The sequence below is a fragment of the Monodon monoceros genome, unplaced genomic scaffold (genome assembly GCF_005190385.1).
Source record: "Monodon monoceros isolate NGI ecotype Baffin Bay Population unplaced genomic scaffold, NGI_Narwhal_1 Super_Scaffold_13, whole genome shotgun sequence".
Classification (NCBI taxonomy): domain Eukaryota; kingdom Metazoa; phylum Chordata; class Mammalia; order Artiodactyla; family Monodontidae; genus Monodon; species Monodon monoceros.
Genome location: NW_021703769.1, coordinates 56603823 through 56622267, shown reverse-complemented (window position 1 = coordinate 56622267; position 18445 = coordinate 56603823). Strand labels below are relative to the sequence as shown.

The following is an 18445-nucleotide window of genomic DNA, read 5'->3' as shown; positions in this document are numbered from 1 at the left end:
AGCAGATCCCAGGCAAGCTGTCAGCAAAGCCATGTTCCTCCTGCACATGCCCCATCCCTTGTGGGTTCACTTTGCAGAAAACACTTCACACACGATGGCATCATGACACAGCAAAGAGAGCACCAAATTAGGAGGTGAGAGACCCACCATGTCTGTTACTGCTGTCCCACTGATTTATGTGAAATTTGGAACAAGTCATCCAAGATTCTGGAGCCTCAGTTTCCCCACCTTGAAAATAGGGGAGTTGGACTCGGCAGTACCAAGTCCTGCTGTTCATCAGCACTTTCAGGGGCAAATACATGACCTCAGGCTCCTCAGCGGAGGTTCTGATTCAGTGCCGATGGCTTGGCGCCTGGAAATCTAAAGGTACAAAAAATTCCCCAGGTGAACTGATACATAGCTACAGGGTTGGATACTGAAGGCTTGGATTAGTGTTTTCAATCCTGGCACATTAGACTTAACCCAGGGAATTAGAAATATCCTGGATCCCATCTCAGACCAACTGGATTGGCATCTTTAGGGGTAGGCCTGGTAGGGGTGGGAGAGCATCAGCTTTAAAGTTTAAAGACTTTTGGGCTCTTAAAATGTGGCTAGTGGACTTCCCTGGTGGCGCAGTGGTTGAGAGTCCGCCTGCCGATGCAGGGGACACGGGTTCGTGCCCCGGTCCAGGAAGATCCCACATGCCGCGGAGCGGCTGGGCCCGTGAGCCGTGGCTGCTGAGCCTGCGCGTCCGGAGCCTGCGCTCGGCAACGGGAGAGGCCACAACAGTGAGAGGCCCACGTACTGCAAAAAAAAAAAAAAAAAAAAAAAATGTGGTTAGTGTCACTGAGAAGCCAAATATTTAATTGTATTTTATATTTTAAATTTCAGTGTAAATAGTCATATGTGACCAGGAGGTGCTGTATTGGAAACCCAGGATAGAATGAGGTTGAAGGCTTGGTAGCTCTGTGTGGCTCATTCCTTGCTCCACCCCAAATCATAGTGCTCTTCTTTGTAATTGTCTTGCCTAATACCCATCCTTCCCACTCTAGTCTAAGAGACTATTGCACGGACTCTGAGTTAAGCCTGTGTTTAACTCAGGTGTTCCCCTGGTCTCTGAATCAAAGCACTTCAGCTACCTTGGACAGCTCCCCTACCTGGGAACCCAATAGTCACCGGAAACCTAGGATTAAACTTCTCATTTGAAGAGAGAGGAGGATAGAGCGGAGGAAGATGTTGTTAGGTTATTTCAGACGAATGCCAGTGGATTTGCTCCTGAGAGAAGCAAAATGGGAAGTAGAACACAAATCATAAAATGGTCCAATGAGTGGAGGTTGCTTGGAGTGGAATTTTGTGTTTGTGGGTGATGGAACCGATGTGCTTTTGGGGAATGGCACCTGGCTATGACTTCCCCACTCTGTTCCAGTCTTCTGATTGACGGTTGATGTGAGATCATTGCTGCTGGTTGCCCATTTCTGAGGGATTTTCTTTTCTAGTTGGGTGCCTCAAGAAAGATTAAGTGGTGATATTCATCACACACACACACACACACACACACACTTCTTCGTGTTCTGCATACCTGGAATCAGTATTTCCCAGTAGCTAAGCAACCAGATTTTGGATTTGGATCACCTAGTCTGGGATCCTCCCTCTGCCATGTGCTATGTGGGTTGGGCAAGTTACATTCTCTGAGCCTGTGTTTTTAATCTGTAATAAAGGGGTCATAATAATACTTCCTACTGTATGCCACATTGTACTACATATAGAATAGACCAAATTAATATTAATTTTGATAGTGACCATGATGAGGAGGAGGAGGAGGATGGGTGGTGAGGGGATAAAGATCCTCTAGTGAAACGGATCCAGCTTATATGTATGTGAGAATGCTATTCATCTGAATCCTCAGACTCATCGGGTTTGACACTTTTACTTTTCCTCTCATCCATGGAAAATGAAATCAAATATGTTTAAAAGCTCAGTTAGTACACAATAAGAGTAACAGAAGGTACATCAGGGCTTAGCAAGGCAAAAAGCAAATTCCCAAGGAGTCCTGCAAGACCTTTGTTGGGTCCCTTGTGACATTATCCTCTTTCTGGTGCTCACCCTGACAGGCAGAGGAAAATAAGCTAAAATAAGGGTGCAGGGTTGACAGCAGCAGCCAGTTCTGTCTTGCTTCCTGGGGATGAGTTTCCTGCTCATTTATTTTCTCACCAAATATTTCCTGGGCCCCTACTGTGTGTCAGACATGAATAACGCTCATCCTGGTGTTGAGAGGAGACAGAGAAAAACAAATAAATCAGCTTTGGAGTTCATGTACTCAGGTCACAGAAATTCAGTTTCAGTTGGACTGGCGTGGAGCACGAGCACTGGTGTTGTTTTTATAACTCTCCAAGTGATTCTGTTGTGCAGCCAGGAGTGAAAGCCACTGGTGTGTGCAAAGGAACATTGGATGACATCTTGCAGTAACTGAGCTGTTGTCGCATGGGGCCATGTGGATTTTAAGGAAATCATTTAGCCTCTCTTCCTGTGTCTTTATGAGAAATGCCGTCCATGAGGGTTATAACCACCGGCAACACCTCATCTCTTAGGTAGTTGGAATTAAAGGGATAATGAGTGTGGGTGTCCTTTATAGCCTTATAAATGGGTAAGTGAAATTAAAGTTGGTTTTAGACTCTATTAAACATCAGACCTTGATACCCGTGGAGTCAGGTCTCACCCTGGGGACTCAGCAAGGTCTGGAAAATTCTAGAACCTCACTTATCCCAGGACTGGAACACAGAGTTGAAAGCAGACACCCAGAATCCCACACCTGCCTTCCTCCCTGACTCTGTTTAAAACAGTTTGTTCTGCTTCTGCAGAGCAGTGAGCTTGGGGAGGGCACTGCTTTTGCTTCAGAACCAAAGTGGGTGTCTGAAATCTGTTCCTCTCCCCCGGCTGCACACTGCCAAGGAAGCCGGTGCCAGAGGTGGTCAGACTGATCTGACCACGAAAGGGCAGGCTGTCATGGCAGGAGGAGGTAAGTGCAGGAGGGTCAGCCTCTGCTATCCAGCTAGGAACCGGGAAGAACGTGCAGGACCTTGAAACAAAGGGCCATTTGGCATGTCAGATGCCAGGTCCTGGGAGTGTGGCCAAACTCCCCCATCACCTCCTGCCAGCCCCTAAAGCCACCTTAGAAAATCCCAGAGCTAAACGTGAGCCTCTTCAGTGCCTCGCTGTGCAATTATGTTTTGCAAATAACTACTTGCTTTCATCCCTCCAAGGGGTATACAGTATACACGACAGTGGTTTGGGAAGCTTAAGTTTCAGATGCCAATGGAAATGAAAGTGGCGTAGGGTAACTGCATGAGGTCCATAAGAGACATTGGCGATGTTTTCTCTCCAAAGCGTGACTCATCACTTCCTTCTCATGCAGCTCCCTTGGGCTCAGGATGAATGGGCTGGTTTGAGGAGGGAGGAGGGAATGTGAAATTAGCATGTCAGTAGATCTGGAGATACCATTTTTTAAAATGGATAAGGATCCGATCCCCTTAGGTTTGTGGCAGTGTCCATGTGGTCTAGAGGACAGAGAATGAGGAGAGGGGTCCCTAAACTGTTGGAGTCAGACATGGATAAATGAGCCTTTTACTCCTTCTAGTTCATCCTGTCGTCACAGCAACCCTATGGGATGGTGCTCACGATTCCCATTCCATAAGCAAAGAAACTCAGGTCCAGAAAGTTTAGGTAATTACCCATGGTCACATGGCTAGTTAATGCAGAACCAGGACGTGAGCTCAGGTCTTATAGACCCCAGAGCCCATGTTATTCCAACCGTGAAGTTTGACTGGTGTGCATGGAGGGGTAAACTAGAGAGTCTGAACTGAATGTGATAGGTCTAGGGGAGCCACTGCTGACTATAGACGAGAGGAGTGGTGTGATTAAAGCTGTGCTTTAGGGCTTTCAATCAGGCAGCCACGAACAAGGCGAGTTGTTGAGATGCTCAAGTCAGGAGTGAACTACGTCTTTTAGAGGGACAGGTATCATAAACCCCTGATGTGAGACACCGGAACTCCTGACCCAGGGGGAAAATATTGAATAATAGTGGGTGAAAATAATAGTGATGTACATTTGTAGAGCACATGATATTTGATGGGTACTGCACTGGGTGATTTTATACAGAGAGATCATTTAATTCTTACAGCTTAATGAGGAAGTGCTATCATTGGCAATAGGGTAGTGAGGGGTGAAAAGCTTGGAATCTTTCAGGCAGGCAAACCTGATTCGCTACCTGTGTGATTCTGAAAAAATCATTCTGCCTCACAGTCTACTTATTCATTTGTAAAATGGGGATAATACTAGTACCAGTTTAGCAAGATTGTTGGGGGTGGGATTAAATGAGATACAACCTAGAAAGTGTTGAGCCACATGACTCTTACAAAGTACTCCTGGCATGTTAGCTGGTATAATTATTACCATTGCTGTACCCATTGTACAGATGTGGAAACTGAGGCTTGGAAAGATGAAGTGATTCTTCCCAAGGCTACACAATTTGGATTGGTACCTGGGCAGTCTGATCCCAGAAGTTGCACTGCTATCCATTCTGGGGGAAAGAGATTAATGGGGATCAGAAGAGGGTAACAGGAGAGATTCAGCTTGGGCAGGACAGTAGGGATGGCACAGGGCAAGGGGTTTGTACATACTCTTTCACAGGGGGCTTGTGCCAAGGCAGCTCTTGGCTATTGAATGGCTCTCCCTATAATTACCTTTCTCCTTTCTGAAGTTTAATGTGTAGCCATGCCCTCCTTTCTCTACGTAGAGAGCCAGATAAGGCTGCATTTGCTTACGGTTCTGCTCTGTGCTCATGGGTACACGTACACGGATATAATAATGTCTAACTCATAGTACATAGAGCAGAGGTGTTGGAGCATCCCAAACACCACCAACTCCCACATCTAGCATGTTTGACCTCCACCTCTTCACCAATACCAGTTATCCCAAAGAAATGGGATAACTGGTAGTAGGTTGTCTCAGAGATCCTTTTTATTGCGTTCCAACTGTGCCCTTAGCATATGTCCACTTGAGAACTTTCTCCGTTCCTCATGTGCTCAGGGCAAGATGCTGATTCCATTGCCTTTTGCAGTCATAATGTAAGTCTAGTGACCGGCTTCCTCAGAGGCATCTTTGCTCCATGGGAATGATTACATTTCTTTTGTAAGTAAGCTTGGAACTTTTCAGTCCCATCCCAAGAGACACCTGACAGTGCTTGAGGTTGATGACTATAATTGTCTTGAGACTTCACTTCTGTGCCGCCTTCTGCTCGTGGATTCTTTATATTGTTGCCTTTCGGGGTATTTAATGAGGCTCTATGGGCAGCTGTTGAGGCTCACAGGACTTATATATTCTCCTCCTTATCAATAAAGGACACACTAAATATATCTGGGCCTTGGATGGTGACGTGGTTCCTCAGGATAGGGGGATGATAATGTTGAAAGTTTTAATTTTTTGGACATGACATTCGAGAGCCATATAAAAAAAATACAGCCTTGGATACTGAATCTCCCCTTTCACTTTGTGTTTACACCAAGGACATTTCTCTTGAGCTTCACTCACACATTCATTCACTCGTGCACTCCCTCACCCTCCATCTCCAGATGGGTCGTGTGCCAAGACTTCTGCCAGATTTTGGGGACAGAGAGATGAGGCCAGCAAAATCTCTGCCCTTAAGCAGTTCACCACCTTGTTGAGGCGTGATTTAAAGTGATTAATCAATCCAAGAATATTGGATTTCTCCAAAAGCTACTGTGGGGGAAAAGATAGTTATCCCAAGTCTTTAAATGTTACCCCATTTAATTGATTTAATTATAGGTAAAATTCATAGAACTGTAACGTTGGAAGCGGCCCAGAAGGCACTTATTCCTGTTTCTTCTCTCTGCCTTCAGTCCGTGCTGCACTCAGATTACCCCCCACACTCCATGCACTTTAGAAAAGGGGGTTGTTTCTAAGAACGATAGCTTTTACCCCTTTCAGATAAAACTTTCTAGTCAGTGAGCATCCACAGGGAAGATTATGCAGACTTGTTGAAAGACTTGACATGCACAGCTACTAAGTGTTGCTCTGAAAGACACGAATGGAATCATCCACTCTTCACGTACACACGCACACAGAAACAAAATGGAATCCCCATATTTGTACAATTGAGGGTGTATTAAATGCACATGGTACATACAGAATGCAAAATGTAAGCATGGCTGCAATATGATAAGGACCCTTTGAGAATTCTTTCAGTTCCCAGAAAAAAATATGCATTTGTCAAATCCTGTTTTGCTATAATACAGAGCCATACTTTCTGTTTAGTTGGCATTTTTGCACCATGTCAGTGGGTCCACAACATGGTTTAAGCGCCTACTCTATGCAGATCTTCGGTGATCCCAGGAAGGCTGTGTTGGTATGTTGAGAAAGGGGCTGGAAGTGGAACCAGAACCTAAGTTTGGATGCTGACTTAGCCATGGAGCATTCTGAGCCTCATTTTCCCCAACCAACAATACCAACTTCATAGGATCATCACAGGATTTGACGAGTTAAGGAGTGTGAAGGTAGTTTGGAAATGGTGCCACTGTGGGCACCACCCACTTTTTTTTCTAAATGGAAGTTTGTTCTCATGATCAGATCATGACTTGGTGAGATGTTAGGACTGTTAGAGACCCTTTAACCCAACACAAGTAACCATGTCACTTCCCAGTGTAAGAACGTTCGGCATCTTGCCCTTATGCTCAGAATAAGGTCTGACATAGCCTCTGAGGCTGTATGTGATGGGGTTTTTGCCAAGCTCTTCAACATCATCTCACCCCCCCTACATCACAGGCCATCATGCATTTATCTCCAGTTCCTGGAATAGTCAAGATGTATCTTCAGCGCTTCTCTGACTATACTGTCCACTGGTTTCCCCTCTTCTGTACCTGGATATTCCTTCAACACCCCCTTATGCCTCTCTCAGCCCCCAGTCCATAGACGTTGCTCTTCTTCACTTTCCTTCCAGGTCTATGAAGGCAGAGGCCATGTCTGTCTGTATTATAAATCATCATTTCTGCAAGCTCTAACATGTTGTTGCCATGTAATTAGGCATTCAACAAATATTTATTGATTGAACAGAGAGATGTCCCCCTAGCATTTATCATACTCTATATTACACAGGAATCTAGAGTTCAAGTGAATCTAGAGCTCAAGACTTTAGAAAGACTCCTAAAATTGGCTTAAGTGAACATGGAACTTGTGGCTTACATAACCAACAGGTCCAGAGTAAATGGCTCCAGGCACGACTGACTCCAGATGCCCCAAGTATGTCATCAGGAACCTCCTTCTATTTCCTGTTGTTGTTTTATTTCTGTCGGCTTCATTTTCCAGTCATGAGCTTGGGGGCCAGATAGAGTTCATTCTGTTGGACCCATCTGAACCCAGAGGGGTGGTGGTGAGATGAACTAGAGGAAAAATGAAGCTGGCAAAATAACAGATGTCCTTCACTGTTCCGGGCTGTGGGCTCCAAGTTCAGGGAGCTCTCTCATCCCTGCGTTTCCAGTATCTGTTCCAGAGTCTGGCATACGGTAGGTGCTCCGGAATGTCTGTGAATGAACAGATGTGGGATTTATTTTCCCTCACTTCTAGGAAGGAGCTTCTTTAAGCGAACAAAGGCAGATGGTTGTGCATAAACTGCCTTTGGCCTCATCCTCTGTTTTGCTTTCTTTTTACCTGTTGGCAGGATCCAACGTCTACCTTCTTCCAGTTTGGAGCGTCCATCCAGCAGCAAGTCACCGTCATGCTGAAGATCATGCAGGATTATGACTGGCATGTTTTCTCCCTGGTGACCACCATCTTCCCTGGCTACAGGGACTTCATCAGCTTCATCAAGACCACGGTGGACAACAGCTTTGTGGGCTGGGACATGCAGAACGTGATCACACTGGACACGTCCTTCGAGGATGCAAAGACACAAGTCCAGTTGAAGAAGATCCACTCCTCCGTCATCTTGCTCTACTGTTCCAAAGACGAGGCCGTCCTCATCCTGAGTGAGGCCCGCTCCCTCGGCCTCACTGGGTACGATTTCTTCTGGATCGTCCCCAGCTTGGTCTCGGGGAATACGGAGCTCATCCCCAAAGAGTTTCCATCGGGACTTATTTCTGTCTCCTACGATGACTGGGACTACAGCCTGGAGGCAAGGGTGAGGGATGGCCTGGGCATCCTGACCACTGCTGCATCTTCCATGTTGGACAAGTTCTCCTACATCCCCGAGGCCAAGGCCAGCTGCTACGGGCAGATGGAGAAGCCAGAGGCCCCACTGCACACGCTGCACCAGTAAGAGGGGCTCTTTGCTTGTCCGCCAAAGTGGAATCAGAGTTTTGTTGTTGTTTGTTTAAATACTAAAAACGATATGTACTCATTGCTGAAAATGTGCACTGAAAATAGAGAATGTTGTGTGTGTGCCTGTGGGATTTGTTGGTTTGTTCTCTCCCCTCTTCCTCTCGTCTCATCTCCTTTTGTTTTTAAGTAACACCATCCTTGGTTTTCTGCAACTTACTTTTTTTACTCAACAGTATACCCTGGAAACCTACACCTGAGATCTATTTGTCTGTCTATCTATCTATCTATCTGTCCTCTATCTATAGCTATATCTTAAGTATGTGTGTACATATAGATACATGTATGTATATACATGCCTATCTATATACACATGTATGCATATATGTAGATGTATGTATGCACACATGTGCATGTGAATATGCACAGGTATATGTAGATATACATATGTATGTGTATGTATGAATATCTGTGTTCTTTGTAAACTGCACATTGCATTCCTCAATAGGGATATACCATGATTTATTTATCCAATCTTCATAATAATAGAAATTTATGTTGTTTCAGATTTTTTTCCATTAGAAACTAAACTGCAGTGATAATCATCCTTACCTGTCTCTTTGTGCACAAGTGCACATGTTTTTCTAGGGTTGATTCTAAGAAGTAGAGTTTTGTGGTCATGGAACAAGTGCATTTTAAAATTTAAGTGTCTATTGCCAAATTGTCCCACAAAGTAACTATATATTTTATGTTCACACTAGCATTTCGTGAAATCACTCGACTTCCCACATCCTCACCAACACGTTACATGTTGGGGAAAGTGCCCACACTGGTGCTCCTAGTCTCAGAGTTTGTATCTGAATTTCCTCCCTTCATATTGCCTAAGTGTTTTGTTTTGTTTTTTTTTTTTTTTGCGGTACATGGGCCTCTCCCGTTGCGGAGCACAGGCTCTGGACACGCAGGCTCAGCGGCCATGGCTCACGGGCCCAGCCGCTCCGCAGCATGTGGGATCTTCCCGGACCGGGGCATGAACCCGTGTCCCCTGCATCAGCAGGTGGACTCTCAACCACTGCGCCACCAGGGAAGCCCACGGCCTAAGTGTTTTTGTAGGCTGTTGGAAATCTTGGCAGACATCACTTTTAAATCTGCATTGTATTCCATCATATGGCTGTATCATAATTTAGTTAACTACTCCCATCTTGGTGGACATTTAAGTTAAATTTGATGTTTCCGAGAAGTGTCATTGTTCTTTGTGGGCCATCATTATGGCTCAGCTGTTGAGATTTAGAATGATCACTCCTACACCCATTTTGCGTGTGTTTGCCTGATGTTCGTTGATTTAATCCATGCTCGTTCTTCAGATAAGCAGTGTAACACCATGATTAAGGGACTGGGCTGTGGAGTTGGACTTGTTAGGGTTCAAATCTTGTCTTGTCCACTTTCCATGTGACTTGGACAATCATTTTACCTCTCTGGGCCTCAGTTGTTCATTGCAAAATGATGGGGTGTTTTTTGTTTTTGTTTCTTCTTCTTTTTGTAATTTTTATTTATTTTTGGCTGCTTTGGGTCTTCGTTGCTGCGCGCAGGCTTTCTCTAGTTGTGGCCAGCGGGGACTACTCTTTGTTGCGGTGCGTGGGCTTCTCATTGCGGTGGCTTCTCCCGTTGTGGAGCACGGGCTCTAGGCACGTGGCCTCAGTAGTTGTGGCACATGGGCTCAGTAGTTGTGGCTTACGGGCTTAGTTGCTCTGCGGCATGTGGGATCTTCCTGGACCAGGGATTGCCTAGGTGGTGGTTCTCTCACTTCAACATGCATGAGGGTCACTGGGAGGGCTTCATAAAACAAGACTGCTGGGCCGCATGCTCAGAGTTTGTAATTCAGTAGCTCTGGAGTGGGCTCTAAGAATTTGCAATTCTAGCAAGTTCCTGGGTGATGACGATGTTGCTGGTCTGGGGAACATGCATTGAGAACCAATGTTCGAGGGGTTGTCCTGAGTATGAAATGAGGTGATGCATGAAGAGTGCCCCTTAGCATGGGTGCCTCGCACCTGGCAATTATTTAATGACTGTCAGAGTGAGCAGTGAAGTTGCTTTGGTCATCAGAAATTATAGTCAGCAGACCAGGTGAGTTTATTATCAGTAGAGTAACATGTCACTCTAAAATGTCTCTGGAAGGTTTTAGGACTCTGAATCTGATACAGTTCAGGGATAATCTCTGGTCTGCAGCTAGTGGGGTCTGTGTGTGTGTGTGTGTGTGTGTGTGTGTGTGTGTGATGGAGGAGGCTTAAAGATTTTACCTGAAACTGACATTTATCTGAAAAATGAACTCTTAGGTTAGGAAATCATGGTCCTTTGAAATTTTCCCTTCCTCTCTCCTCTTTCCCTCTTTAATGATCTTGTTTCTACATTGCTACTTTCAGCATTTTTAATAATTGTCCAGGTATCAGGAAGGAACTAGGATAAATTGGTATGAGTCACGGGAGTGTCTTACAGAGGCAGGATTGCTGCCAGCCCAAAGACAAGGGCTGCACTAATGAATTCTCACTTCCCATAATAAGTGCCTTGCAGCTGGAATATTCGTATAGTTCTGATGGAAACATAACTCAATTGTAGGGCAATTGAAATATAATACATACAGGAAGAGGAATTTGAGAAGGATAATTGGCAAGACATTCAGATCTCTTTCCAGTGACCACCCTGAATTCCACTCCTTAAAAAAAAAAATTTTACTCCTGTGAAATCCTGGTGTGCTCTTTCCAGGAGTTATGCTTTGAATGCAGCAATGTTGTAGGTGGTTTTTCAGCCCCAGAGAAGTAATGCATTAAGTGTGGTAAGCCGTCATCCACCGCCTGGTTTTTTTTTTTTTTTTTTTGCGGCATGCTGACCTCTCACTGTTGTGGCCTCTCCCGTTGCAGAACACAGGCTCTGGACGCGCAGGCTCAGCGGCCATGGCTCACGGGCCCAGCCGCTCCGCGTCATGTGGGATATTCCCGGACCAGGGCACGAACCCGTGTCCCCTGCATCGGCAGGCGGACTCGCAACCACTGCGCCACCAGAAGCCCCCACCGCCTGGTTTTAATGAAACATCTCTCCACCCTTGGAGCACTGGTGGCGCTCAGCCACAGTGTGTAGGGCTCAACCAGTATGTGGGTTCTTCGCCACACTTCCCCACTAGCACAGTGTTCCTTAAGCCCACCCAGGAAAGAGTGGGACCTTGCGAAGCAAGACAAGGACCAGGAGCTGGAGAAAGCCCCAAGAGGCAGTTTTTAAGAAAAGGATTAAGGGCACTATATCTCTATCCTCCATCCATCTCTCCTTCTATCCAGCGAACCCTGTGCTAGCCTCTGGAATCATACATGAATTAACATATAACTTCTCAAAGAATGTACAGTATGATGAAGACGGGGGAAATTCGTCTAAAGACAAACTCAGGTAACAAGGGCTTTTTTTTTTTTTTTTTTTTTGCGGTACACGGGCCTCTCACTGTTGTGGCCTCTCCCGTTGCGGAGCACAGGCTCCGGACGCGCAGGCTCAGTGGCCATGGCTCACGGGCCCAGCCGCTCCGCGGCATGGGGGATCTTCCCGGACCGGGGCACGAACCCGTGTCCCCTGCATCGGCAGGCGGACTCTCAACCACTGCGCCACCAGGGAAGCGCAACAAGGACTTTTTTTTAACATAGAAAAGAAAAGAATAGTAAAAAAAGTAGAGTCTAGCAAGAGGGAGGAGATATGGGGATATATGTATATGTATAGCTGATTCACTTTGTTATAAAGCAGAAACCAGCACACCATTGTAAAGCAATTATAATCCAATAAAGATGTTAAAAAAAAAAGTACAGAGTCTGATGAAACACCCACCCCCATACTCACTCCAGAGAACAAAGTGAACATGTCATATTTGTTTCAAATTTTTAAAAGAAATAAAACATTACTGATAATGTAGAAGTCCTGATTATACCTCTCCCCAGCCCCACTCTTCTCCCTTTCTCTCCACGAGAGAGAAAAACACCACAGTGAATTTGGTATGTATCTAAATCCATGTGCATGTTTTGTACTTTTGATACAGATACAGTGCGACCTTAGACCCAATGGGTAGTTCTTTTTAATATCATAAGTGGTATCTAATGTGCTGGAATTTCCTTTACCTCAACCTATGGCTCAAGCATGATCTATGAGGACACATATAAAACTAGTGTATTCACCTTAGTTGTTTTTGTATTCTGCTGTGTGTGTTCTGTCTTTTATTTAATCAGCCCCTTTGATGGACATTTAGGTTGTTGACAGTAAGGAATCTTCAGTCTGGGTAGCTGAAGGCAGAGAACACGTGTGTATGCAGCCTGATTCGGACCCATCAGCCTGAGTTAGGAGTTCTCACTTAAAGCTTTAAAAAGTTACATTTTCAGCTGGTTTAAAAAGTCTCATTTTGCAAAGCATCTGTAAACAAATAGCTCTCATCACTCCCACTCTGCAGTAGGGAGGATGCAGATAGCTTCAGAAGAGGTTCAGGTGAAGTCACGCCTGATGGTTTCATGGTGAGTTGCTGAGGGATCGGGGGTCCTGCTTTGACTGGTTGAGTTCTACATCTTGGGGCTAACTAGGTGTGTCCCTCAGTGGCCCTCATGGACGTTACTTGTAATCTTACACACAGAGTTTGTATAGTTAAAATATTGTCACAGTGGTTTACTGCTCACAGTGATGGACCAGGTACAAAGGGTCTGCTTGCCGGGTTAATGATCCTACCATGGACCTGTGTCTGTTCTTGTTTCAGAAAAAAAAAAGTGGGGAAAAGGGGAGATGTTCTTTATGTTTAATATTCTGGTTTTACAGAAGGCACTTTGAAAAGAGCAGTCAGCGTTTTCCAAAGTTCAGAAATAGCTCAGCCATGTTATGTAACCGCCTCCTTGCTCCTGCAGAGTTCTTAAACATCTGTTCCTTCACCAAGCACAGAGCACATCGCTGGCAACTCCTGGATCTGTGAAGGTAAACCATTACCTGTTTCGTTGGCATGGAACCTAGGCTGCTCTGTCCAGTTCTGTCCCAAGAACGTCTCCGGTTCACTAGCGGATGGGGCCCCTCCGGAGGCAGCACGACATCATGGTCAAGAGTGTGGGTACTTGGGAGTTCCCTGGCCGTCCAGTGGTTAGCAGTCTGTGCTGTCACTGCTGAGGGCCCGGGTTTGATCCCTGGTCAGGGAACTAAGATGCCACAAGCCGTGGGGCGCAGCCAAAAAAATTTGATGAAAAAAAAGTGTGGGCACTGGAGACAGGCTGCCTTGTTTGAATCCCTGATCTGAACTCTCCTAGTTTCAAGACTTCGGGCAAGTCACTTGATTCCTCCAAGTCTGCTCCCTCGGATGTAACATGGGGATAAGAAAACTGTTGTCCTGTAGGCTAGAGCCTGGCATATGGAAAGCAATCTGTTGATGGTTACCATTGTTGATAAAATGTTCCTCTTCCACTCTTACATTTATTAAGGAGGAGGTCATAGAAGGGAGAAGGTGGATGTTTTTAAGACTTAAACGCTCTTGCCAAAGGATTAGCTTGGGAGGAGCGTGGCCAGTGGGAAGAAGGGTAGAGAAAAGAGTGGAAAAAAGTTCACAGGCTGAGTGCCAGCTTGGTTTTGAATTAGCCACATACTTACCAAGTATAAGTTACTAACCACTCCGAACTCAGGCTTTTTTTCTATAACGCCCATGTGTCTGTGTGTGTGTGTCTGTGTGTGTGTGTGTGTGAGCGTGTGTGTGAGCGAGAGAGAGAGAGAGAGAGAGAGAGAGAGAGAGAGAGTCATTTCTTCATACTGTAGGAGAATTAAATGAAAGCATATATGTGAAACAGTTATCATTGTGCCTGGCATGTAGTAGGCATTACACAAACAACTGTGAAGCCATTATTCTTATGAGGATGATTATTACTTTAATTTATACCTGTTACACTGCAGGCTGTACAGAGACAGGGAAGTGAGAGATGGAGGTATATTTCAATCTTGTTTGTTACCGACTGAGTTGTGACTCTGTGTCCTATGGCTCGGCTCCCCTTTCAGTTGTGGAGGAGGATGTGGCAGTCGCTGCGCTGGAAGTCAAATAGAAGCGCTCAGGTAGATCTACAGCCCCAACCAGGGGAAAAAGAACATCTTCTTCGGGAGAGCTATGAATTACTATTAAAGGGAAGTTATTTGGTTTTAATTGATGGTACCTGGCTTGACCATTCATGTGTTTTACATTAACTTCTTGATTTATAAAGTCCGGCTTCTGCTTTAAGAAGCAACAGCATTGTAAATTATCACCCTGACAGGAAGGGAAATGGAAGGAAGATAAATAAGTGAGAGTAAATTTAATTCATATCCAATTTACATTGATACTTTTTTCAATCTTCCTTTCTGAAATATCCATAGGAAAACTTCCTGGTTTAATGACCCGTTAAGAGACTGATCTGAACCTGGTTGGCATATTTGTATTTGATAATCAGAATTATCACTGTTGGTTTTTGTTTTTTTGTGGGTTTTTTTTGTGGTTTTTTTTTTGCAGTACGCAGGCCTCTCACTGTTGTGACCTCTCCCATTGCGGAGCACAGGCTCAGGGCGTGCAGGCTCAGCGGCCATGGCTCACGGGCCCAGCCGCTCCGCGGCATGTGGGATCTTCCCGGACCGGAGCACAAACCCGTGTCCCATGCATCGGCAGGCGGACTCTCAACCACTGTGCCACCAGGGAAGCCCTGGTTTCTTTTTTAATGCCAATAAAGAGGCCTGCTCAGTTATAATTCTCTGAGTTATAACTTCCCTGGGTGAATGTAATAACTCTGCAAATATTTATGTGTGGGATCAGCATATGCTCAACAAACATTTCTGGCGATGACACCAGGTACCCAGGAGACCAAGCCATCCTCTGGGCCTGTGCTGTAAATCTGATTGGAAGTCTGGACTCAGGAAAGGGGGAAGAGACTGAGTCTCAAAGAGATATGTAGTGAGAGAATCCAGCAGCCTGTACCACATTAAGAACCCAAAGCGTATTCCATGAGGCTGTGTGACTTTGTGGAATGTGGTTTTGGATAGTGCTTTGTTCAAACCCTCTCATTGTCTGGGTTATCCTGGGCAAGTTACTTAACTTCTCTGAGCCTCCATTTCCTTGATTATATACAGAGATAATTCCAACCATACAGGATTATGGTGACACTTAAATGCACATAATATACCTAGCCAAGCATCTAGGATGTAGTTGGCACCCTGCAGATGTTAATTCTCCCCCTTCCCTTGGCCAGATGCACAGCTTGATCTGATACCTCTTGTGTCCTGATGGACCCACGAGAGGTGGGCTGTGCTCCCTGGGTGTTCAGCCTGAGAGTGAAGTCAACAGCCTCTCTTCAGCATCATCTCTGTTAGTGGCATCTCTCCTGGAACACCGGCCTCTCTTTTTTGGCTGGAAGTCAAAGAGCACCGTATGCCAACCCAGCGATGCAAGTCAATCATTTCCAATTGGCATCCAATGAATAGCTCGACAAATGGTGGAAACCCAGTGCTGGCAACTTGAAAGGGTCAGAAATTGTCCGTGCCTTTACCTTGAAGGAAAGGTGGTTTGGGTTGTTTTGGGGTCACACATAAAGCATAAACATTGTTCAAATTTGCCTTAGGCCAGATTCACATCTTTGGATTTTGGAACCAGCATGCCAACAAAAATACGTATTGATCTTTTTCCTCCAGGGTTGAATACTAGGGAAGCTTTCATTTTGAAACTTGTTAATTTGGTGACATATACTAATGATTTGCTGCAGCTTTCTTCTGTGAAAGGATTATGCAAAGAAAAGCACCATTTTCACTACTCTGGTGCCTGCTAACAGAGAGTATATTGGGAGCAAGGGGTTTTAATGTGTAAGCACAGGGACCAGTTAGGAGATTAAGACCTAAATCTGTGTAATGCTATAGATTCAGAGGGAAGTGGGTGGGCTTATGCATGTTTTGGAAGTAAAATTAACAAAATGTGATGGATGGATATGAAATGATAGAAGAGATTCAATAATACTTCTTCACTTGTACAGCTGAATAGATGGCGGTACCTTGCACAAAATTGGAGAAGAAACAAATTGGGGGAGAGTGAGACAGGAACAGCATCTAATTTCAGACATGTTCAGTTGAACGTACTTTGTAGACATCCAAGTGGAAATCTCAAGTAGGCAATTGGAGAAAAGAGTCTGAGTTCAGGCTGAAAATCTAACACACAGGTTTTGAGCTTATTGATGCCAGTTAAAACCTCAGGATTGGGTGAGATCATCTAGGGGAGAATGAAGACTCAGAAGAGTGATCAGGTTCCAACCTTAAGGAACTTCAACATTAATTGGTAAATAATCCCTGAGGGGAAGGAGAATACTGGAGGAAACGAGTTGGGCTGTGAATTTCGGCTGCCTTTTTCGCCTTGGAGACTCTATTCTCAGCCTTGATTCTGTTGTGGAGCCTAGTGGGTGTCTGTACAATGTCTGTTATATGCTAGACATCGTGATCGAGGCTATGGGCCTTCCAAAGATCTATAATCTACAAGCATTGTTAATCTATCTGGGCTTAGTGCAACCTAGGAGAGTTAAATAATCTGACCAGAAGTTTTAACCAATATGTGGAAGAAGTAAAATTTTATCACATGATGAACTGCCAAGCAAATCATCAGAGCAGTGAATGCTTTGAGTTAAAGGAAACCAATACCATACTGGGCTGGATCCATGACATAGGTGGCAAGCCAAGCTTTGGGTCTGAAGAGATGAGGAGGTCATACTCAGGAAGGGGGAGAAAACCTCTGCTTTTGTTTCATTCTTGACATGATCTGGAAAACATCTGATGCCGCACAAAACAAGTTAAAAATCCTTTCCACCACAAGAGAGGAGCATATGGCAGGGTGTGAAGGGCCAGTTCATTTATAAGCTGTCCTTTGCTTTCCTGGAAGGGTGTCTGTCTATACCCCTCCTCCTCGTATGTAGGACAGAAGCCCTCCTTGTCATTCCTTCCAGGTGGGAGCTAGACAGCCAGAACGGGCCTCTCCACCTGTTCTTTGCCTTTGTCCTCTTGCTTTCCTGCTCCCCCCTTCTGCCTCCGTGTAGATGCTGCCTGCCTGCAGGTGTGACTGAGCCCCTGTGCAGGCTCCTGGTGCCTCAAAGCCTGGCATGGATCGCAGGGACAGAGGAGTCACTGTCAGCTTGGTGATGCTAACTGGGTTCTGCGTGGGCAGGGGAGGCCAGCCACATTTCTACACAGGCCTCAAAGTGTGTGAATGAACTGGCTGATCTGCTGATGTCTGGTATACTCTTGTCCAAATCCCCATAGCCAGTTCCTGAGGGTTTGCATCATTTGATTAAATCCTATCCAAACACAAGGAATAAACATATATCACTGTTTCCTACACAGTGGAGGACAGCTGTCCTGAGACACGTGCTCATTTCCTTTTCATTTCCATCCCTGTTAATAAAAGGAAGTTTCAACAATTTAATTAATACATCATTATGTGTTGGGGGGGAAGGGAAACTTCAAGTTTCATAAGTTACATTATGGAAGCATAGATAGATAGATAGAAGTATAGTTGATTCACAATGTGTTATTTTTTGGTGTACAGCAAAGTGATTCAGTTTTATATATATAATATATATATAAAATACATATATTCTTTTTCAGATTCTTTTCCATTATAGCTTATTACAAGATATTGAATATAGTTCCCTGTGCTATACAGTAGGACCTTGTTGTTTAATTTGCAGCAACATGGATGGACCTAGAGATTATTATAGTAAGTGAAGTAAGTCAGACAGAGAAAGACAAGTATCATATGATATCACTTACATGTGGAATCTAAAAAAGTGATACAAATGAAACTATTTACAAAATAGAAATAGACCCACAGACATAGAAAACAAACTTATGGTTACCAAATGGGAAAAGGGAGGAGGTATAAGTTGGAATCATATGTATTTTTAAATCGGATGTAATGGAAATGTTAAAATACTCTAATGATACAACCTACCATGTATTAAGTCCCTCCTATGTGCCAGTCACTTTAAATACATTATCTTTTATCCTTAGGTATGAGTTAGGATGTTTTTGCTGCAGGTAATAATCAACTAAATTCAGTTATGTGATTGAGTTATTTGATTGGAATTCTAGACACAGGGTGGACTTC

The 18445-nt window shown here is 44.7% G+C and overlaps 1 protein-coding gene across 2 annotated transcripts in view; it reads left to right on the top strand.

The window, feature by feature from the left end:
* Nucleotides 1-18445, top strand: part of GRIN2A (glutamate ionotropic receptor NMDA type subunit 2A) — a 372579-nt gene that overhangs the window by 208161 nt on the left and 145973 nt on the right. For both annotated transcript variants that reach the window (XM_029221232.1, XM_029221233.1), the window contains one exon: nt 7709-8301. In XM_029221232.1, the coding sequence (XP_029077065.1) occupies nt 7709-8301 (593 nt within the window). The remainder of the gene's footprint in view (nt 1-7708; nt 8302-18445) is intronic.